The following is an 18,535-nucleotide window of genomic DNA, read 5'->3' on the forward strand; positions in this document are numbered from 1 at the left end:
CTAGAAATGTGCATAAGCTAATAGATCAAGCAGCATTTTAATCAAAACAGTTTCTGTGTGCTTATTTCAGGTCTGGGCAGCCAGGAATGAACAAGCAGCCTCTGACTACACCTTGCATATAATCAAATTATATTTCAAAAAATTTAAAAAGAAACATTTGTAATTCATATAGCTTAAAAATAAATATAAAGCACTTTTACAATTTCATTAAAAAGTGTAAAAAAAAACAAAACAACCCCACAGTCTGGTCACCAAAGAAAATATATAAATGCCTACTAAACACAGGAAGAAATAGCCTCTGTCTTTACTCACTCAAGAAAGACTACAGTTAAAAACAAAAAATAAAACTGGTACACCCAGTAGGAAGGCCACAATTTACAACAAAAGCAACAAAAGCTGATTAAGATTCCTTTCTCTATTCTTGGAAACCTGTCTTATAGTCTGGCGAATATCAAACATAAAATACTTTAAATCTGTCATAGCTCAAATCATGAACATCACATATAGCATTTACCAAAAGAAAAGGAATTTTAAAAAATGGCTATAACATGTAGACAACTCGCTGTTGCTTAAAATTTGCATATATGTTTATTTTGCTTGGAATGAAAATTATGAATACTACATTTGGGTCAGCAGGCACATACCACACAAGTCGGATGAACCAAGTTCAAACTCCAGAACCCACAAAATGGCAAGAACCAACGCCACAAAGTTATCCTCCTCTGACCGTCATCGCACACACCATACCCACTCACACACAAACAAACGAATTTTACCTAGAGAGGAACCCAAACGCTTACCTGTCTGAAGGAATGTCACTGGCGATCGGGTGCTTCCCTCCTGACCCATTTTTAATAGAATTCTGTCTGGTGAGTCCATGAGATCGTGCTTTCTCCACTAAAGGCGCAGATAAGTCACCTGAGGGTCCTTGGAACTGGGTCTGCTCATGCAGCTTTGCTTTCTTCTCCTGAGGAGCCTCCTCATTCCGAAGCCCTCGAAGAACCTTGTGATCCGGCTGCTGGGGTGTGTTAGACCCGCTGTTATAAAACCATGCTCCTGATTTGGTGAGGATTTCTTGTTGTTTTCGGCACAAATTACATACCCACATAACCTGCACATGATAACACAGGAAAAAGGAAGTAAGTCTCTGGCACAAATACACAAACCTACACACAATAACACAGAACAAAGAAATAAGTCTTCTTCAGAATAAAGACAAAGGAGAGAAACTCAGGCCAACAAAAATTTACATGGCTGTACTTCTGAAGTTAAAATGAAGTCAAGATTAATTGCTACTATAAATTAAATAATTCATCCTTTCTTTTAATTATATAAGCATGATTATAATGAACTTACACTGACAGAAAAACTCATATCAAAAAGACAGCTGTTTTCTTGAATTCTGTGATTATTTTTATTTATTTAGAAGGATGATGTAGCAAACAGAAGGTGAATTTTGGAGATAGTCAATTTTAAATAGACTCTCCAAAACAGAAAACAAAACTTTCAGCAAGTACTGAGCCTTCATAACTGCAGAACCCTTAACAAACAAACTCACAGTCACCCCAAATAACAACGAAAACAACATGTTTAGTGAAATTGTGGTACCCATGAGATAAGCCTGTGAATTGGGTGACGAAGACATTTCAGACCAGTGCATGCTCACACAGATTGTTTTGGTTATTTCGCAACTTACATAAGGATCACTGTATTAGTTTCTTTACAGCCAACGAGATCAGACATCTGACAATAACTTAGGGGAGAAAAGGTTTATTTATACTTTAAGGGGCACGGCCCATCACAGGGAGAAGGCATGGCAGAGGAGGATAGGGCAGCTGGTCACAGAGTGTATACAGTTGAAGGGGCACGGCCCATCATAGGGAGAAGGCATGGCAGAGGAGGATAGGGCAGCTGGTCACAGAGTGTATACAGTTGAAGGGGCACGGCCCATCATAGGGAGAAGGCATGGCAGAGGAGGATAGGGCAGCTGGTCACAGAGTGTATACAGTTGAAGGGGCACGGCCCATCATAGGGAGAAGGCATGGCAGAGGAGGATAGGGCAGCTGGTCACAGAGTGTATACAGTTGAGGGGCACGGCCCATCATAGGGAGAAGGCATGGCAGAGGAGGATAGGGCAGCTGGTCACAGGCATCAACCTCTGGACTCCACATGCTACACTGACAGGCAAGCACACATAAACATGCATATAACACAATATACACATAGCAAAGAATGAGTATGAATATTTATTTAATTAGAAAGCAACATAAGACTTTGATTAACCAATTTTCATTTGACTGATTGGGTTTGACAAGGGATTATCTCTGCCTCTTCCTAACATGCTCCATTTTTCTACAAACTGAAAACAAGATAGGCAGTTCTAAGAGATATTAAAAATAACTAAGCATATAAGATGCAAATATAATTTCATAGTATAAATTATAACTGGCAGAATACTAAAATTAACATTTTCCAAATCCTTCTTAGGATGTTGGCTTAAACAAGGTATCCCTAAATCAAAGAAAAATAAGAACATTCATTTGATAATTATCAGTAATGCCGTTTTGGTATAACTCCCAGAAACTGACAGGATGAATCATTCACTCAGTATTAAATTTTGCAAGTCTAATGTTTTAGGTTCTTTGCTTTCAGAAAGTTGAAGGAAAACATAAACTATTGGTCAACTGATATATAATTTAAGATAATTCTTGATGATAGACCACAACCCTTTTGTCATGTTCTTGGGAAAGAGTCAGAGAGTTGAGTGAATGGTTTATAACTGAACTTCTATTCAAATGGTCTCATTACTGAGAAAACTTTCCTCAGCAAATGCATCTATTAAAACAAAAGAGAACCAATGTTAAATCAAGATATTTATGAACAACTTTGTAAGATAGTCGATCTACCCTTTCCCTTAAGAAATTAATTTCTAGTAAAATTTCTTAAATTAATAATTTCAATTAAAACTTGTACTTGTTACTTTAATAAATTGTGTATTCGTTCTTATTATAATTTAAATCAATCTAGTGGAAAATATTCAGTCTTAAACCTTCTGGAATTATTTGAATGTCTCATTTCAAATTATACACATTTTGTTGTGATTAACTATAAATAGATGTTCTTCACAATATATATACAAGTAAATTCTCTGGATATAGGAACACCTACCAAAGCATACTATGTGTGGAAGAAGTACTGGGGAGGAACATGAGGAGTTAATGCTCTCCCCAGAAGTCACAGAGCGTCAAACAAAGAGGCCTTGTCAGGCATGGATACCTTTCTCTGAATTGTTTGTTAGGTGGTTCAGAGGCAGTTAGACTATTGTTGTTGCTTTTCAGTAACTGACAGAACTTGAAGGTAAGTTCTTCTATTATTTTTTTTCTATTTATTTGTTCTATTGCTGAAGACACCACACATTTTGGTCACAGAACTTGGAGAAGTGGACCTCGTAATGACCTAGAAGCTTCCTTCCTGATTGTCAGGCAAAACTTCCAGGTTGTCAGGCAAAAATATTTATTAAAAGTCCTGCTCAGCTGTAAATATTGTGACTGCAATAATGGCCAATGCAGGAGTGGGATTACTATATTGGGGGCAGCCAACAGCTCTCTGACTGGAATAAAGGCTCAATCAATATGGAGGGAAGTCATACCTAGTACTGAAAACCTAGCAAAGAAACCCATGCTAGAGCTCACAAACCCTAGGAGAATCTCCTATTGTTATTCTTCTAAAGTAACATAGTATCCAACTGTGTTCTAAATCTTTATCCCTTTGCACATAAATTAGTACAGCTCTCATACCTCATCATAGAAGCTTCAACCACAGCTGATCAAAGGGCAGAGAGCAAGTGATTGTGAGTACACGTCCCCATAAATTATATATTGTGGGATATAACACAACTTGTACACTCACAGTTCAGGGACATAGGAAAGAGCATGAAAATACTAAAAAAGACTCTTGTGAAAAGTGTCTTCAGGGAGAGACAGGGATGCTGCAGCCATGAACTCTCAACAGCCATGGTGCCTGTACAAGATCTGCACAAGATCACACCAAACAACACTCCCGCAAGGACGAGGGGAAGCTCATGAGGCCTCACCTCTGGTTGAGGAGCAGCAGGCTTCTGATGTAGAAAAAGGAGCTATTTTAGGGCTGAGGCCCCCCATATGCTGCCCATGTCCTACAGGTCAACCCTATCCTCATGTGCATATGTGCTGTGGGATAATGCTCTTGTACACTGTAAAGATTTGTTACTCGTATTGGTTTTAATAAAGTGCTGATTGGCCAGTAGCCAGGCAGGAAGCATAGGCTGGGCAACCAAACTAAGAGAATTCTGGAAAGAGAAAAGACAGAAGCAGAGGAAGCAAGATGAGAATGCCTCACTGAGGAAAAGGTACCAAGACACAAGGCTAAAAATAGGTAAGAATTATGGGTTAATTTAAGTTGTAAGAAATAATTAGTAATAAGCCTGAACAGTGGGTCAAACGGTTTATAATTAACATAAGCCTCTATGTGTTTATTTGGGACCGAATGGCTGCAGGACTGGAAGGGACAGAAACTTCAGTCTACAAATGGTGCCCAACATTTGGCCACTACGTCCACATAAAACCTGAGAGAGCTTGGGAAGTTATTCTAGACACAAAAGAACAGAGTCAAGCGTGGCTTCTTGATAGCAGCATTTTCTCAGGTGGGCTCTGTTTGTTAGAGGCAAGCAGAGGTGCGGCTCCTTTAAGAGAAACTTCCTGACTCAGCATTAGTGACAAAAAACTTGCAGTAAAAGAGGACTTGCAACGAAACACTTACATGGTTCTTAAAAGTAACCAGCAGAATTCATGGTGGTGGTATGGACCTAGAAACTCCACAGAGCTGTGTCAATAAACATGGCCCCTGCTTGTACCTCAGCTATAAAGCTAGACTCTCAGAAAGCTAAGAAACAGGGTGAAGCCAGTCACCAAAGCCACAGCTTTAATCCTAGCCATGCTGCTTAGCAGATTAAAGACTCATGCACAAAAAAATATAGAGATCTACAGTAGAGACAGATTCAGACTTTTAAAAAAAAGCCAACTCTAAACAGTTTACAGTGTGTTTAAAAATATATGTAACCCTAGGAGAGAAAAGAAAAAGGATAAAGAAAGTCCTTTAAAAAAAAAGATTAAAGTCATGGTGGCACATGCCTTTAATTCCAGCACTTGGGAGGCAGAGGCAGGTGGATCTCTGTGAGTTCAAGGCCAGCCTGGTCTACAGAGTGAGTCCCAGGACAGACAAAGTTACTGAATGGCTGTGGAGCAAGGCAGGACAGAAAAACTTCTGTCTACACATACGGGCAAAACAAACTAGACTCAGTAGACTCTGTTGGATGTGTGCTAGAAAACTTAGCCTCAAAATACATAAACTTGATGAGAATATTAGCTGTCATACTGAAAATATGTGAGAAAGTATAAATTTTTTTCAAATAACTTAAAATCTTGAAGAAAAAGCATAGTTCAAAATCAATGCCTGAACTACCATCTCAGCTCCTCCTTTAACAAACACAGCCAAGTTCCCATCCATAACCATCTTATATTGAGCTGAAGGGAAAGGCACAATATTCTGAGCAGAGTTATGTAGACTGCAAGTCATCATTCTCTACAGGAAGTCCTGAAAGCCAGGCCCGACTACTACAGCATTTCTTTCCTTCCCCACCAACAGACTGCCAAGGAGCCAGCAGGCATTCAGAATACGCCTGCCCAGCTCAGGCAGTAACTCATACTACTATTCTATTGAATCACCATTTGTAAACTGTGTCTATGAGAAGATACACTAGGAACTCCTGCATGGCATGTTGAGGATGTATGTTCTTCCCCATTCTCAGTAAACACCCAACCTTCACAGTGATTGTTCCAATAAATTAAAATCTGCAACCCCCTGAACACTGGCAGACTATTAGCTTTCTATATTAACATGAAATAATACCTACCTAGATTAATCATTTCCAATACATGCTAAATTAAGAAACAAAATGAGGAAATTCAATCTAAACCAGGGCAGAGTACATATTACGAACAGTTTCTTGCTGAGAGCTGACAGCCCGAGCTGCCTCCACAGTCTGTTCTTCATGTGCTGCTAACATGTGGAAGTCAAGGGTCTGTGACGCACTGGCTTCTGAATATGTTAATATTGAGAGAAGCAGTGCTCACAGTCAGAGAAAACAGAGGTATCTCAACTCACCTACACGTTAGAATTATCTCAACAACTACTAACAAGGAAGAGAAACCTCAAAACCCCCTTTGGCTATTCTGACTCTGCTGGTCCAGTGTACAAAGAAGTGTGTTCAATTTCTTTTCCAAAGCCCTACACTGAATCTGACACAACCACTAAAAACATAGCCATTAGAGAATTTCTGAAACAAATCATGCCAAATATGACTATTTAGCTGTGGGCCTGGTAAAGTTATTTAACCTATTTGACATTTCGTCTTTTTATACAAAATGAAGACAGCAGAAGAGCTTGAAGGGAGATTGTCAAACACTATTAGGTAACCTCTGATTACCTGGTAGTCAACAGCTTCCTTGACCAAATTCTAAGAAACATTACTGACATATTGTATATTTACACTTTCCAACGTGCATATAAATTCCACAAATGCACAGCTTCCTGCATGTAGTTTTAGAATTTCAAGTTAATGTAATATATTTTAAACATAATAAGAGTTCTCATTATAAAACTTTATCTGATGTCAAGTACTTATGTCTATTAATTAGCACACGGGGCACAACGACAATGTGTTTGTTGATTTGAAGGAAAAGGTTGTAACAGTACTAATTAAAACAGATGCAATGCTTAAGAATGTTAATAATAAGAATACATTTTTCATAATTACTAGATGCCCATTTAATATAGTTATTTCTGCTAAGATGTTTTTCAAAAACACACCTTTATCACCATCTGTAAACTATGCAACTGGAAAATGTACGCTTTCATAGCTATTAGCTACATGAGGTTTTTAAATTTAAATTAATTAAAATTGAGTTTATCAATTTATCACTAAAACCTTTCTTAAGAGTTCAATAGCTTCTTGTGAATACCACCTACTATGTTAGAGTCAAAAGAAAGCCTGTCCAGCTTCACTTGTATATTACAAAACCATGTAAACAAATATATTTTATCTGCCAGTCATCCCTTGACTTGATCACCATTGAGTGATAATTATGAAATCTTGTCAGCACATGAAAGCTAAGTTTCCATCATTAAATTTCCAGTTTCTGGAATAGGAGCCCTGATATAAAGGGGAGAAAAGATAGCAGTTAGACCATCATGCACCCTATATTAACACAAAAGGCGCCAGAGATTCTGAAGTCACTAAGTGCATGGGCTGTGGGTAAGCTGTGGTCGAGGGCGGGTGGTAGGCAGCTCACAGACTTTCTGAAGAACCATGCCCATATCAAGGATGATGAAGTCTATGCATTCATTCGCCTAGTCATCTTCAAAACAGCCTCGAAAAGTTGTTAGGATTCGTACAGGAATTTTAAAAGGCAAGAATTATAATGTTCTCTCTTCTACTCTGAGAGTTCATTCCAAATCCAGACTCAATATTTGTCACGAAACGCACTGTCCCCAGCTGAGCAGCTACAAACTAAGGAAGGAGGCAAAAAACTCCAGGTGATTCGGAAAAAAACATGGTACTAAGTAGAAGTCTTCAACTTCTTTGAGTGTGTGCCGTTTGAAATGGAAAGATCTTAACAGGCGCAAGGCTGAGTCCAACTCACCAAGAGTTACCCCAATAGAAACATTTTTGTGTCCATATGCACAGGCATCAGTCTTAAAAGCACATCTAATGCAAACCAGGCATTCAAAAACTAGGGTATTTACTAACTCAGAACACAAAGTATTGAGAGGAACAGAAATATATTAAATAGTTATGATAAACTACAAGGTAATTATTTCAGTAAACCCATTTTTGATGGAATTGTAGTTGTTTGAGGCATTAACTCTACACATTAATTTGGAAACTTCATAAAATCTGAATAATATAACAATGAGCTTAGGAAAACATTGTAAGGTAAAGGAAGACATATCATAATGGAGAATGTTGTGAGCTGTTAAATATTAAATTACAAAACTATTAAATTATAAAAATTTAGGGTTCTATAAAAATTAATATTTTCATCTAATATACTGAATACTTGCATCTAATATAATGCAAGTTGGGTTTTGTTTCATTGAAATCAGCATGCTTACATATGCTATAATGTTTAGCAATTATCATGCAATATAATTAACAAAATTAAATTGACAACAACAATAAGAAAAAGTATAGTAGACAGAAAGAAAAAGATTCTAACCACTTTGTCCTCCTGGGTGTGAATATCCACGAAAGCAAGTTAAAAAGACAGAAAAGACAAAACAAAATAAATAATTAATTCCATTCTTAAATACGAACAGCTTTTAAGAAAATGAAAAAATGTTTAGAAATAAAGCTTTTACATATAAAAATGATAAAACATAACATTATTGCTCAATTCAACTACTATCAAAAGTAGATAAAATGAAGTATTACATGTACTATTCGTATTTATTATACAAATTATTTCTATCAAATTAGGATTCTTCTAACTTTTACATAAATGAAAAGAAAAATTAAATAACTCATTGAAGATAAATTATTATTTATTGTAATTGGCAATTGCAGGCCATAGTCTCAATATTTTAAAAGTGTAAACATAACAAAGAAAAAACATAGCCAAGAAAGCCTTAGTTTCCCCTCAAAACCCTCCCTACATATAGTCTTTATTTCCTACTATACACTGCCCAAAAGAGCACAGACTCCAGCCACCTGACTGCGTTCTCTACTCTCCTGCATCTGAACTTTTCTAACCAACTGAAAGGCCCCACTTTCATTCCGCCATAATATTCTCTCAGGCCTGGCCTCTTACAAACTAAATTCTTCCTTTATACTTGACCTTTATATTAGCTTGAAGAAGGAGCTTTATCAAAAAATGTTGTCTACAGAGTTCAACAGAATAGAATTGGGGACTCAGATCTAAATCTGCAACTATAATGACCTGATATTTCTTAAAAATGTCAAAACTATACACTGTAAAAGACAGCATCTTCTACAAATGGTGCTGGTCAAATTTTCTTCAATGTGAAAAAAAAAAAACCCAAGAGAGACTAGATTTTATCGCTTGCCCTGCACAAACTCAACTCCAATTGATCAAGAACTCAACCTAAGAAGTGACACCCTGAACCTGCTAGAGGAAAAGGTAGGAAACACAGGTCAATTACAGGCACAGGAAGGGACGCTATGAATAAGATTCCAATAGCACAGGAAATTAGACCAACAATCAACAAACAGAAACTCTTGAAACTAAAAAGTTGCTGTGCAGCAAAGAAAAGTGTGGAGTGGCCAGACAACCAGCCCATGGATGGGAGAGATCTTTATAGCCCCTCTCGTCTCACATGATCAGTGTCTAGACAAAGAACTAAAACATTAGGAAAATAAACAACCTCCCTTAAAATAATGGGCTATGGTATTGAATAGAAAATTCTCAAAAGAAGAAACGAAAATTGGCTAGGAAACACACTTTAAAAAACTGTTTTTCCATCTTGCACCATTGAGAATGGTCATCTTCAGGAATAAATCTGTGTGGAGCAAGGCTTATGGGACTGCAAACCAATGCATCCACTTTGGGAAGCAGTGCATGTGTTTATAAAAAAAATCTAGAAACAGAACTGCCATATGACCCAACTATCCCAGTCTGAGCATATAGACTCTAGGAACTTCTTATCCTGAGCGCATTGTGTTCTCTCTTCATAGCTAAGAACAGAAACTGAGATGTCCATCAACAGATGAATGGCTAAGAAGAAGGAGGTGCACAGTATAGTATATATTATATACACACTATAATGTTCCTCAGTCGTAAATAAAAAACGGAATCTCTAGGCAAATGAATACTGAAAAAAATGCTGCCAAGTGAGGTGGGAAAAAAGGCCCAGAAAGACAAACACAGCTATCCTCTCTCATATGCAGATCCTAGCCTCAAACCTTTTGTGTGTTTAACTTGTAGCACATGTAGAAACCAAGAAACCAGAAAGGGGTGCTGGGGTGGGGGAGACATTAGGGGACAGGAAATCGTAACTGCTAGTGAAGCAGAGAGGTGGAAAAGGAGGTGGAAGGCGTAAGCAGATAGATACAGGAGCATGGAGGAGAGAGGGGAGGAGGATATAGCGCGAAGAAAGAGTAAATAGGAAGCCAAATGGATGCTGACGATCTCACAACCCAATTAAACAATACAGTTGGAGGGTTAGTAGAATACATACAGCATTCAAGAACGTGGGGAGTACTGGAGTTTAACCAGTTACGTAGGTAACCAGGGGAAGGAGTAGAAATGGGTGGGCTATGCAAGATTAAGGATACTTTTTTCAAAGCCTTATGGATACACACTAGTTAGCAAGCTAATTCTAAAATATAGCCTTAAATTCAGACAGAATTACCCTGCTTGGTGGACCGTTCCACCTTCTACTTGCACAAGAAATACACAAGCAACCCATCCAAGAGTCACAAAGACAGGAGAGGTCATCCCTAAGAGTCCTCCCTTCCTGGAGAGTTACTGACAGCTGAGGGCAGCTGGGGAGGGAGAATCTAGTCCAAACTAGTATACTTCCTATATTCTAGCAGATGGCTCCATACCTTTTCATTTTTGAGAAGGCCTGATTGTGGGGCATTTGAGGGGAGGCAGGGACGATGGGAATAGATATATGATCAAGATTCATTGTATAAACATATAAAATTCTCTAAGATAAAAAAAGTTACTACCAAAACTAAAATTAAATGTTTAAAAATGATGGTGATGATATGTATCCCAATTTCTCATTCGGTCATTCACTCAGTAGTGAATACATGGGCCTGTTACATACCAAGTACACAGAAACACGCACACTGAGCGGTCAAAGTGGATTAAAGAGATATAATCAATTAGCAATAAAATTTGAGAATATACAAGATTAGAGATCTATAAAATTTAATGTATCTCAAGGGAGTAAGTAGTTGATTCACACAGAATACCCAAAGAAGGACCATGAAGGAGGTGATGCCTATGTTAACAAAAACAAGCAATGTTCATCAAGCAGGTAAGGATTTAGAGTGTAGTCTAGAGGGGAATAGCTCTGCCTGCAGAAGGATGTGTCAGAGCACAGCGGACCAGATGGAGACAGCTAAAGAGAGCGCTCCTAGAGACGCTTGTCTGGGACATGGAAAAGAGAAGAGTGCTCAGAAAGTTACTCAGCCGCTGCAGAAACATCAGCCACTTGAGAGATGGGGATCCCTCTAGCAGTGAGTGTTTGAGAAGCCGAGACTCCAGCAGACAGAGCAGGTCAGAGACGAGAACTGAATCGAGTCTGAAGAGACATCAGCCAGCAGTTTACACATATAGACACAAAATTACTAAATGTTTAAAACTTGTGAAGGAAAGCAAGGAAAGAAATCTGAGGCCTGGCTTTCTGGTTCAGAGGACAACATGGAGTGATACTATTCGAAAAGTTAAAAATTTCAGAATAAAATCTGAGGATTATTCCAGCAGCAGGAAAGATAACAGAAGTCTAGTCTGGAATAAGTAAAATCTAGTGATAATCTAAGACCCTTATGAAGAAGAATTATAAAAATCACATTTCAAAAGAATGCAATGTTATAATTCTTTTGTAGATTTTAATTCTTTTAACTTAAAAAGAGTTAAAAATAAGTATTGTTAATATCTTTAAAATAAGATTTGGTTGTTCATTTGTTTGGGGCTAATATTTGAAATAGAATTATTTTACTGAGAGTATTTTAAACTTTATATAATCTGCATTATGACTAGAATGTACTGTAGATGTCTTTATTCTTCCACATATATTTTAAATAGTATTTCCTACCTTGAGGTTCGCCTTAGTTACTCCTAAGCAGCTCCTCTTAGCTACTGATGAGGAGTCTGAGAGCGAGCAGGAAGCAGATGCAGCTTTCAGATGCAGACATGACCACAACTTGTCCTGCATCCAGCAGTTTTTCCCTGCTCCAAAATAACCTCTAAGACTGTGCCTGTCACACACGTTCAGGTTGACATTAAAGTTTAGGTGTTCAGAACACATTCTCGGATGTCTTCTAAACTGATGTGATTAAATGTGTGTTTACACAGTCTTGGTACTCCTCCATACTTAGTCCATTCAGTGTAAGGAAAAGGCACTGTGCACTCTGGGAAGCAAAGCACCCCCTATCAAACCAGCAGCCGAACCCAGCTTTCAAGTACAACCCTACTTGTTTTTTAATTAAATGACTGTCCAAAATTCCTTCCAAAATTTAATTCTATAAACCATGGATGGGTATTAGAATCTGCCAAAGATTATGTTTATATAATTTTATAAATTTGCTTCACCCATTCCTCAAATTTCTAATAACCATCTTTCTAAAACAGCACTGTCTTCATCACCTTCACATTATAATATATGGGAGAATGATAAAAAACAAAGTTTAAGTCACTATATACAGAATAACAAGAATTAATGAAGCTTCTTTATTAGTTTTTAAATTATTTAAGCAGTAGAAATAAAGCTTTTGCTTCATTTAGTAAAAGTACATTCATCAGCTATTTCAAGAACTATGTGAGTAAATTGATGGTATAAGATATTAATCCCAGAAGAAACCTTAGAGGTCATTTAGATTAATTCCTTTATTTAACAGATTATAAAAAGTTACTATAAAATGAAATGCCCCATTTGAAGTACTCTATTTAAGCTAAACAGTGTAATTCTGAAAATTCTAAGTTAGATTAATCAAGCAGATGAAAATTAATTAAACATATGGAAATCAATTTTTCCTACCAAAAGACAAAAGAAACAAATTCAAGTTATCATATTTTGAAGTTTAAAATAATCCTTATTGCTGGGCATGATGACGTACACCTTTAACCCCAGCACTCAGGAGGCAGAGGCAGGTAGGTCTCTGAGTTCAAGGCCAGCCTGGTCTACAGAACGAGTTCCAGGACAGCCAGGGCCACACAGAGACACTGTTTTGAACAATCAAAAAAAACAAAAAAAGTAAAGTTTTAAAAAAACAATCCTTATTATAAGTTATGCTTAACGTCTTTCCAATTCAGTGTTTTTCACAATTTAAGTGTTACAAAATAATGTTTCCTTATTTTTTCATTTGATGAAGATCATATGCAATTTTTACTTAAGTAAGTAATGCAGTGTGCTGTCGTCTATCTTGTACTGGCATTTCCTCATGACTGGCACCCTTCGTTCTTTCCCTGTCCTCAGTGGACTTCAGAGACATAATTAATTGCTAAGGATGGTTCCACATGAAAGAGTCTCAAAATTAAAACAGTTATTTCCTTGTGTTCTCTTGGAAGATTACAGAAAGAATTTTAATAGCTTTATGACTAGCTATTGATATCTAAAATATTTGTATTCTCTAAAAGGACAGTCTGATAATAATATATCACTGATCTTAATTCTTTGGAGCTAGGGTAAGTCAAAGAAGTGCATTGAGCCAGTGTTACAAGCAAAGTCTTCTATAGCATGAGGCAGCTGGGCATTTACAAGACCAAATTTGAAAACATAAGTTGAACCTTGTAATCTTTATCTCAAAACTTGGGTGGCTTTCCCCCATTCCATTCAAATGAATATCTTCCGATATAAATTAAGATGTTCATATTCAGCTCCTCATTTGAAAGAAAACTTAGAAATACTAATAAAGAAATCCAGAGCTGTCTTCCCTGAACTAAAATCTAAACTGCTTTTTAATGTATTTTACTTTCCTGGCATGTGTCCCCGGATAGAAATCAAGATTGGGGGGGACGAGGGTGTGAAGTACCCTGTGTCTGGCCCTTCCTTCTTCAACAAACCCGTTCATGCAGCTAAGCTAGAATACAGAGAGATTAAAAGTTGCTCACGATATAATGCATTTTCAAGGAGTATTCCAACATTTTACTGTACTTAAGATTTCTATTCAGTGAAAAGGTACCATACAGTAGAAACTGCGATGGGTATTAGCAAGCAATTAAGCTATGATAAGATATCACAAGATACTTGTTTCTGGTCTACATTGAGCAACAAGGATCAGATTTCTCCTTCTGTCTGAACAAAAGGCAGTAAAACATGGTGTTATTTGGTTTGCTGTTCTCGGATTAGAAATCAGCATGCCAGGCACCTGTTCTATCACTGGACTATGTCTACAGTCTTGTTTTATTTTAACTGAGATGGGATCTTCTTCTGTAACCCAAACTACTCTCAAATGTAAACATCACCCTGCCTTGGCCTTACCAGTAGCTCAGATTAAACAATGTTCCTCCGTATCTGACTAGAAGAATGTCTTTTAAGACACCTGATAGCAGATTTGTGCAGTGAATAGCAGTTAGAACACGTCTCACAAATGCTCAGAAAACAGAGCGTCTCTGAAGTGCTCGTGCAACCACCCTCACACACCCTCTCCCCGGACAACTCTGGGGAAATGGAGGCGCTAAGAGTGTAAGAGCCAATGGAGTGAACGGTATCTTCTGGGCATGACTCGGGACTCACAGCAGCTGTGGCTGTTTGTCCACGACCTGCACAAGATCAGCCCAGTGAACACTACAGCACCAAGTAGGGAAGAACCCAGAAGCTCCTACCTCTTGCTGAGGAGCAACGGACAGCCGATGGCTGTTAGGAGAGAAAAGTCTCTTTTTCAGAAAACATCCCCTTGTACTGCTGTACCATGGTCCACAGGTGGCCGCACACCCATGCGCATATGAGCAACACTAATTGGACTCAGTGAAATATTTGAAAGAATGGGAGAGAAGAAAAGGGAGAGGGTAACGGGAAGGGAAGTGGATAGAGGGGGAAGGGGTAAATATGATCAAAATACATATATGCATGGGTGAAACCTCAAATAATCAATGTTAAATGTTTTTAAGGTAATTAAGATGAGGCCACAAAGGTCAATGTTAGTGAAGCATGGACGATAAGATAAGCTCTGTATAAACCCCGCCTACCACTGCTCAGATGTCCACAGAGCAGGGCACTCAACTATAAACCCCACAGGGCACAAACTATAAACCCCGCCTACCACTGCTCAGATGTCCACAGAGCAGGGCACTAAACAGAAGCTAAGGAAGGGCCTGGAGACAGAATCAAAGCAGAAGAAGAAGGAGAGGCTGTGAGAAAATTTTGTAAGTATTCTCAATTTAAGGAAAAATGAAAAAAATTAAATTGGAATTTGAGGGAAGCAACTAAAACAGTACTTGAAAGAAATTAGGAGCATGTGATCCTTATATCAGAGAATAAAAGATATTAAAACTTCATTTTCCCTTTATGAAACTATAAAATTCAACCAAAGGAAGTAGAAGAAATAATAAGGATCAGAGCATAATTTAGAAATAGAGAAAATTCAATAAATCAAGTTGATTTTTAGATCAACAAAATTTCAAATATATAGCCAAATTCAACAAAAAAGAAAGACTCTACCAAAATAAGGAATGATGCAGCATCACCACTGACTACATGCATATTAAAAATAATGGAATATTATGAATATGTTTAAATCCATAAGTTTAATAATTTATGTGAAACTAAAGAAATTCCTTAAGATATAAGTATGAAAATATATTCACACATACAAAAAAGAACTCTGAATCAAATAAAAAATTAAAGTATACTTTAAAACCTTCCCAGTGAATAAAAATGCATGCCCAGATAACTTCACAAATAAGATCTAACAAATATATTTAATAACTAAAAAAGGACTTGTGTCATGGAGTAGGGCAACTCAATTGTTCTGCATGTAGATCAGACATATACCAGTTTTATACAAACTCTTCTGTGACATTGAAGAAAGTAAAATACTTTATATAATCTTTTTAACTAGGCCAGTGTGATGTTAATTCCAAAATCAAAAAAGATACTTGCAAATCAAATTCATTTATATATGAAATGAATTATCTATCATGAATAACTAAATGGATTTTATTTGAAGAACACAGAGTTGGTTTAATATTCAAAAATCAGTCAATACCTCACCACCTTAAAGAAAGGAAAAACAAAAATTAATCTCAGTGGATGGCAAAAGGCATTGGGAAACTATTCAAGATCTTAAAGGAAAGAATTCTTAGCAAATTTGTAATTGATGGCATCTGTGAATAAATTATACTTAATACTGAAAAACTGAATATATTCCTTTTAAGACTAAGGATTTCTGCTTGTATCGTTTTTACTTAAAATTATACCATAATTCATGTATAGATAAATCACACACATACATTCATACATATATACATATATAAATATACATACATGCATACATACATCCACATACACACACATTCGTGTACATGCACACACATACATGTATGCACAAAACATGATCAAATCAAGAAGAAGCATTAGAAGAAATAGAGGATTAGTTCTGGGCAAACAAAACATTGAGAGAAACAAACAATAAGAAAATAAAAACAGAGCCGGGCGGTGGTGGCGCACGCCTTTAATACCAGCACTCGGGAGGCAGAGGCAGGCGGATCTCTGTGAATTCGAGGCCAGCCTGGTCTACAAGAGCTAGTGCCAGGACAGGCTCCAAAGCTACAGAGAAACCCTGTCTCGAAAAACTAAAAAAAAAAGAAAAAAGAAAAGAAAAACATGAATCACACAGGAGAACTAATTCCCACAATTATTCCCAAATAATGCACATACAGATTAACTCTGTATGTAAGAACCATCTAAGTAGTTAGTTTGGTGATAGGATATTAATAAGGAAAACAATTCAAAAGAACTCAGTAAGAAGAGCATCTGCAATACTGGCCTTGCTAACTGACAAAGTCCTCTATGAGTAGTATATTCACTGAAGAGGATAAAGCCGAGATAAAGCCTAGAAGAAATATGAAAGACTAGATATTTAAATTCCATAGGGATAGTATAGCTTACAAAGTTATGAAATGAAGAAAAGAATCTCAGAGCTGGACCAGCCTTGTTTCAAATGACTAAGATAAAAAATAATCTACAAAGTCTGTGCAAGTGTCAGGGCGATAGAAAAATTTACAAGCCGGGTGGTGGTGGCACACGCCTTTAATACCAGCACTCGGGAGGCAGAGGCAGGCGGATCTCTGGGAGTTCGAGGCCAGCCTGGTCTACAAGAGCTAGTTCCGGGACAGGTACCAAAGCTACAGAGAAACCCTGTCTCGAAAAACCAAAAAAAAAAAAAAAGAAAAAAAAAGAAAAATTTACACAGAGTTCCATAAGAATCTATCTTAGTCGCTGTGGAACAGAGTTTCCACTATCCATAACGAAGGGCAGATCAATTAATCTATAAATTGGTGTGGGAGGTCTTTCTAGCTATGTGTTGCTTTTTTTTTTTTTGGTTAATGAATAACAAAACTGACTTGGCCTGATAGGGTAGAACAGAGCTAGGTGGGGGAAACTGAACTGAATGCTGGAAGAAAAACTCACTGAGTGATAGAGAAGCCATGTAGCCCCGCAAGAGTCAGACGGAACTTAAACCAGTAAACCACAGCCATGTATGTGGTGATACACAGATTAATAGAAATGGGTTAAATTAATATGTAAGAGTTACCCAATAAAGAAGCTAGAGCTAATGGGCCAAGCAGTGGTTTAATTAATACAGTTTTGGTGTGATTATTTCAGAAGTCTGGGCAGCCGGGGAACAAGCAGCCCCCTGTAACAGTAAATGTCTTCACTATGATGAAGTCAAAGGCCTATGGCTCAGGGCCACGGAACAGCCAACATTACCTTTCTCATTCGGTAAACTGTGTGCTCTTTGATTAATCTGATAAGTGATTTCAGGTATCGTTCCACTGTATTAACGGTAAGCTCAACTATTGGGAAACGATCCTATTTCAGCTCCGTACCTTGTTTGAGCGTAATGACACTCGACCTCCACAACGAGCGCAGAACTTCGTTTGGCAATAAGAACAGTTATGGCCGCATCCATCGGCGAATTTTGTTTTCTGGCAGATACCGCAGGTTGGGGCATCGCCCTTCTGTTCTTGCTGCTGTTGAGCTTCTTCTCCCATCTTCTTTACTTGTTCCTTATACATTTCAAATTGTTGATGCAGTTTTCTGCAGAAAAAAAAAAGGATTTTAAAAAATACTTTTCTGATGATCAGAGAAACATAATTTTATAACCAAAATATGCAGGATGAGATTAAAAGAGTATAAAATTTAATTTTATAAATTATAGAATAATATCTTGCTTGAATGGCATATTACATCATAAAAAATCTTGAAATTAGTTCTATCTTTGATATACATATTAATTATTAAATTACATTTGTGAAACATTTCCTTGAATATTAAACCACACTTCTACCTACTATTATTTTTCATCAGTTTAGCTTCAGAAGTACGGGAGACAATTTTACCTCCACAAAGAAGTCATAACCTAGCATCTTAAAAGAGGAGACATGGTCTCAACTGGAGGGAACTAGACTCAGTCTGAAGACAACTCAGCGAGAAAATACCTTCATGTATTCTCAGTCTAACAAATGGAGCTGTGCAAGTAAAGTAAAGCCAGGCTCCTTAGGATGAAAACACTGGGGCCTACAGG

At 37.3% G+C, this 18,535-nt stretch overlaps 1 protein-coding gene across 33 annotated transcripts in view; it reads right to left on the reverse strand.

The window, feature by feature from the left end:
• Rims2 (regulating synaptic membrane exocytosis 2) overlaps positions 1-18,535 on the reverse strand; it is a 410,761-nt gene that overhangs the window by 312,627 nt on the left and 79,599 nt on the right. For all 33 annotated transcript variants that reach the window (XM_075961105.1, XM_075961103.1, XM_075961115.1 and 30 more), the window contains 2 exons: positions 17,838-18,048; positions 801-1,111 (listed from right to left, as the gene is read on the reverse strand). In XM_075961105.1, coding sequence (XP_075817220.1) covers positions 801-1,111; positions 17,838-18,048 — 522 coding nt within the window. The remainder of the gene's footprint in view (positions 1-800; positions 1,112-17,837; positions 18,049-18,535) is intronic.

This window comes from Microtus pennsylvanicus, chromosome 2, assembly GCF_037038515.1.
Source record: "Microtus pennsylvanicus isolate mMicPen1 chromosome 2, mMicPen1.hap1, whole genome shotgun sequence".
NCBI lineage: Eukaryota > Metazoa > Chordata > Mammalia > Rodentia > Cricetidae > Microtus > Microtus pennsylvanicus.